Consider the following 4,840-nt stretch of genomic DNA (forward strand, 5'->3'; position numbering starts at 1 on the left):
TGTATAACAACAGAAATGTTTGATTAACAATTATTATTGTTTATTGGACCAATGACTCATATGGATTAAATTATATCGTAAATTAACAATAATTGCAGTACGTAAACTTTCAAATATAAGCAACCAACGCTACTCCTCGGAAAACATTTGACGGTTGTATATTTTATGGAGTTACATATTCCATTTTTGTATTAATTAATTGTAATTATTTAATTATATTGTATAAAATCAACAACGAATGACTTCTTTTTAATAATATCTTTGAAAACTGTTCCGTATTCCATACTTTTTTCTTCGTAACTACCACCTATTTAATGAATAGAACCTTCCGCCCTATCCTAAGGCTTTGCACCATAGTGTCGGTCGGAAGGACTCTTTGCTCACCAGTATTAGTAAGGAATTAAATATGTAAAAGTATTAGTTTTTTATCTCAAAGAAAAAGAATGCATTTGTCATTTAATTTTAATTTATTGTAATGTATTATTTTACACATCTAATACAACAACACTTTATTTTAAAAGATTCTAATGTATGTATCTAACCATTTCAACAATGGTACTGACACATGTACATGTTTTAAAACGTTTACTTAATATCACATAGTAGTGCTACCCCTCGCAACGTCCAGTGTCTTGGATTATGATCGGTTTCAAAATCAATAGACCCGACGTATTTTTGATCGGTGCGCTGGGGTTTTCTATAAATGGGACATTCGTACAATTTCGTGTCTTTTCCACCGGTTGTATTTATTGCGTAAATATATATCACAGGCATTTGTTCATACAAAACTTTCGGTTTGCTTTCTGCCAGTCTACCCGTCTTTCTGTCCAATCCAGCGCCTTCCAGGAATAATCCGTGAATGTAAACTCCTTCATTCGGTCCTTCTTTTATGTCTTCTTTACCGTAACGAGTGATGACGTTTTGCAAGACCACAGAGTCCAAGGCCCAGCCCTTATGAGCCCTTGTGATGTCCTGACACAAATATTTTGATTGCACGTTAGTAGTAGATACTAGATAATCCTTACATATTGACAAAATAGTATGCAAGGGAAGAAAAATAGGAAACGAGTGAATATAATGCTAGGAGATGAAAAATTAGAAAGAGGAAGACAGATAATTTAGGATGGAAGAAGCAGTAAAAATCGAAGGGTCGAGTCGTCTTTAACAAAAGGAAGTCACTTCTATGCTAGCGAAGGGAATAACGAACAAGAAAGATGTTACCCTTTTTTTGTTTGAGAACTTTAATATTTTTTATTAAGACATTGAAACTGATTTCAGTAAATACGAAATATTGTCATGTATTCCTTAACGTATTTATTACCTGTCTCGTCATCATCATAAGGTCGTAAGTCCTAATACTGGTTGGACAGGCACCTCCATTCTTTCCTATCTTGAGCTAATCTTCACATTTCCCTAAAACTAGAACAATCCACATCCTAACTATTTGCAAAGAGTAGTTTAATCTTGGTCTACCTCTACCCCTCCTAACTCCTATTTCTGCCTCTAATATGTCTCTGACTAGACCTTCATGTCTGAGAAGGTGTCCTACTAACCTACCTCACCTATTTCTTATTGACTTCCATTGAGTCCTCTGTTCTCCTATTCTTTCTAATACCTCTTCATTTCTAGCCTTCTTTATCCACGGTATCCTCATCATTCGCCTGTAACACCACATTTCGAACGCTTCTAACCTTTTCTTTTGCCAGGGTCCACTGTCCATGTTTCGCATCCGTACAACGCCGTGCTCCAAACAAACACCTTTAACAACTTATTCCAAATTTCTAAATTAATCGTTCGCGAGCATTGAAGTGATTTCTTTTTATTGAAGGCGACTCGACCCTGCGCTATCCTCTGTTTTATATCCCTACTACTCCTTCCGTCCTGACTTATCTGCCTTCCTAGGTACCTAAAATCAGCCACTTCTTCTAATTTTTCATCTCCTATCTTTATATTCGCTCTTTCGCTACTTTTTCTTCTCTTGCATACCAGTATTTTTGTTTTAATTTTATTTATTTCCATACAGTAATGTTTTGTCAATACCGCATCCATTTTATTTAAAACTATCTCAAACTCCTCCGCGCTAGATGCTAATACTGCTATACCTGTCTCATAGCGGTTAAAAATCCTTGTGGGTTGAAAAATCCTGTCATCCAAAACACACTCGGTTTTCCATTATTACACCAATTCCGAAACTGGTTATCCCTTTCCAAAAGTTCAGTGTACCAGAAACCTAACGTTGCAGATTCCCATGAAATCTGTACAGCGAATGTAAATAAACAATGAGAAGGGATATTAGGGATTAATACGGAGAAAAGGTGTACTAACTTTTTGCCATATGTCTGGTATCCTGGCATCGTACATGGCATCAAGTGAGGTCTTTAAATTTTGACTCATTACAATTGTTCCATCAATTGCCAGTTTTAAATCAGAAAGAGTTGTTTTAACCTTCAAAAAAAAAATAATTAGGTATACCCCCAACCCCTCCATTTAACAATTAATTAATTATTTAAGTATGATTTCTGCTGCTAACTGAAATGTTTCATATGTTATGTACCCATAAACCCGTAACTAGATACTATATCAACTGGCTTTCGAAGAACTCATTCGATTTGGTTGGTGAGTTGGCCATAGCGTGCTGATGAGATTAAATAAAATGGAAATCGCGTCCATGTCTTTAGTTTTGATAAATTGCTAACCAAGAATTAGAAAATGAGATGAAATCTTCAATGTTAAAAAGATTTATCTGCTTCACGTACTACTTGCGAAATTTATTCGATATTTTTATTCTGTTATTAATTATTAACTGTTATAATAGTAACTCAATAAAAGACATACCGTTTTTAAGACCCTTTGGATTCTATCAATTTCTTGCCTCAGAAAGATATTCATGGGTAGCAACGGTCCCATTCTTTGAAGAGCTTCTTTGACTTCAAAGGCGTTGTATTGTTTGGGTAATTTTTCCAGCATATCATCTGCTAAACAGTAAACGATGCTCTCCCTAGTTTCACCCCCACCCCCTCCACCTTCTTTGGGTTGAACGTTAAGTATAGTATCCAAAATTCCTTAAAACATAAGTGAAAGAAACGTAACTTACCCATTTGGAGTAAAGATTGTAAGTCCTAATTCTTAAACGTTAAGAAGCATGAATTATATGAATAAGTATATTCCATCAAATAATAAATTGTTGAGTTTGTTAGGTACCAGCGTAAAATAAATAAAAATAAAATTAGTGTATAACCTTTTGCAGTGTTAATTTGGTATGTGATATCAGCATTTGTATGCAATCCAAAAACTTCAGGTGTATCTGTAGTTGGTAAACCGTTTATGTAGTCCAAATATCCTTGTAAATTTCTCGTTTGAGGAACTTTATATCCTTTGTAAAATTCAAATCCCTGACGGAGCAGAATATCACAAAACCACACCTAAATATCGTAAATAAAAAAAGATTAAACATTTGACAACATTTAGCTCGTGTTTGTTAATAAGAATTCACTTGAGTAAATGTTGTTAGGAGCCTCTTATCATAATCATCAGTGACCCTTCCACCATACTGGACTTCCCCCAACATATAGCACACAGTTGGCCATGACACTCCTTTCTTTGGATCCATATCGTCCAAATGGTTTTGGATGAACTGCACACTTGCAGCAAAATCTGCTTGATTGAACTCATAAGGGACGTTCCACCCTAAAATACACCACAAATGTAAAGAAAAAGAAACTACATCAGTTACCACATGTTACCTAGAGGTCCAAATTTTCTTCTTTCTTGTACAATGGTATGCAGAAAAGCTACGGCATACAATAATGGTGGCCATTGAGGTTGAGTGGAATAATCCAAAAAGTCTTGCGTGATATTTTGGTAAGTCCTTTTCAAACTTGCTTTGATCCCTTGCGGTGGCTCGTTGGTAAATTTAATTGACATTTGTAACAGACCAATTGGAAATTGTTGATGAACTTCAGTCGTCAACCACAAACGGAAAGAACCCTCCATGTTATCTGCTTCGTTGATCATTGCCAAAATGTCCGTTGCAAACGGAAGGGATAAGTGTATGTTCTGGAGTAACACCCAGCCTCCTAGTTTCATTCCTGTTTCGATCATATCCTTTGCAACAACTTCCTGTCCTTGGCCCATGGAAACAGCTTTGAGTGCTTTAAAAGACGTTGTCATTTAAATCTATTTCGCTAGAGAATAAAGACTTACGTATATCTTTAGATTTTGCTAATGCTTGTATTTGGGGTGAAGGGTCAGACCCGATGGATAAAATGCATATGAGAGGAGTTTGGGGTTCAGATTCTTTCCATGTTGCTTCTAAATCAAGTATTGGATTTTCGCCATATTCAGGTCCCAATGAATCTGGTACAATTAAAAATTAAACAGTGTATTGTAAAACATAATGTTATTTTAGTTACGAACCCATGATGTATTTTCTTGCTTGAGATAATGTTCTGTCTTGGCTCCACGCTCTTATCAAAATTAACTTTCTAAAAACATCCAAACATTTCTGATATCCGCACGGAATGTCCTCTTCTTCAGGTTTGTCTTTTTCGTACCAGTTTTTCCATTCTCTTTCATTATTCTCGATCTAAAAGATTCACTTTAAATTTCAAAGTTTCGATTGTGTAAACTTGAAGAAACACTATTAATATATTGGGTTGTTCGGAAAGTCATTTCGTTTTTTCCCGACAGAGGATTTAATTGTATTCTTTTGCACCCAACTTCACATTTAAGCCGTATAATTTTTATATGATTTGAGAGCTGATATAACAAGGCTTGTGTGTGAAAAATTCCAATTAATTCTACGCAGTAGCTTTTGGTTGGTGCCCTTTTAAATATGGAG

The 4,840-nt window shown here is 35.3% G+C and overlaps 1 protein-coding gene across 1 annotated transcript in view; it reads right to left on the minus strand.

Annotated features, from left to right (window-relative positions):
- Positions 1-461: 461 nt before the first annotated feature.
- LOC108736619 (dynein heavy chain 5, axonemal) overlaps positions 462-4,840 on the minus strand; it is a 61,284-nt gene continuing 56,905 nt past the window's right edge. Inside the window, exons 49-57 of the mRNA XM_025974162.1 lie at positions 4,417-4,585; positions 4,204-4,356; positions 3,744-4,151; positions 3,494-3,687; positions 3,239-3,422; positions 2,836-3,062; positions 2,326-2,445; positions 2,103-2,255; positions 462-972 (exon numbers count right to left, since the gene is read on the minus strand). Coding sequence (XP_025829947.1) covers positions 586-972; positions 2,103-2,255; positions 2,326-2,445; positions 2,836-3,062; positions 3,239-3,422; positions 3,494-3,687; positions 3,744-4,151; positions 4,204-4,356; positions 4,417-4,585 — 1,995 coding nt within the window. The 3' untranslated portion in view covers positions 462-585. The remainder of the gene's footprint in view (positions 973-2,102; positions 2,256-2,325; positions 2,446-2,835; positions 3,063-3,238; positions 3,423-3,493; positions 3,688-3,743; positions 4,152-4,203; positions 4,357-4,416; positions 4,586-4,840) is intronic.

Source organism: Agrilus planipennis, unplaced genomic scaffold, assembly GCF_000699045.2.
Source record: "Agrilus planipennis isolate EAB-ADULT unplaced genomic scaffold, Apla_2.0 scaffold148, whole genome shotgun sequence".
Taxonomy (NCBI): Eukaryota; Metazoa; Arthropoda; class Insecta; order Coleoptera; family Buprestidae; genus Agrilus; species Agrilus planipennis.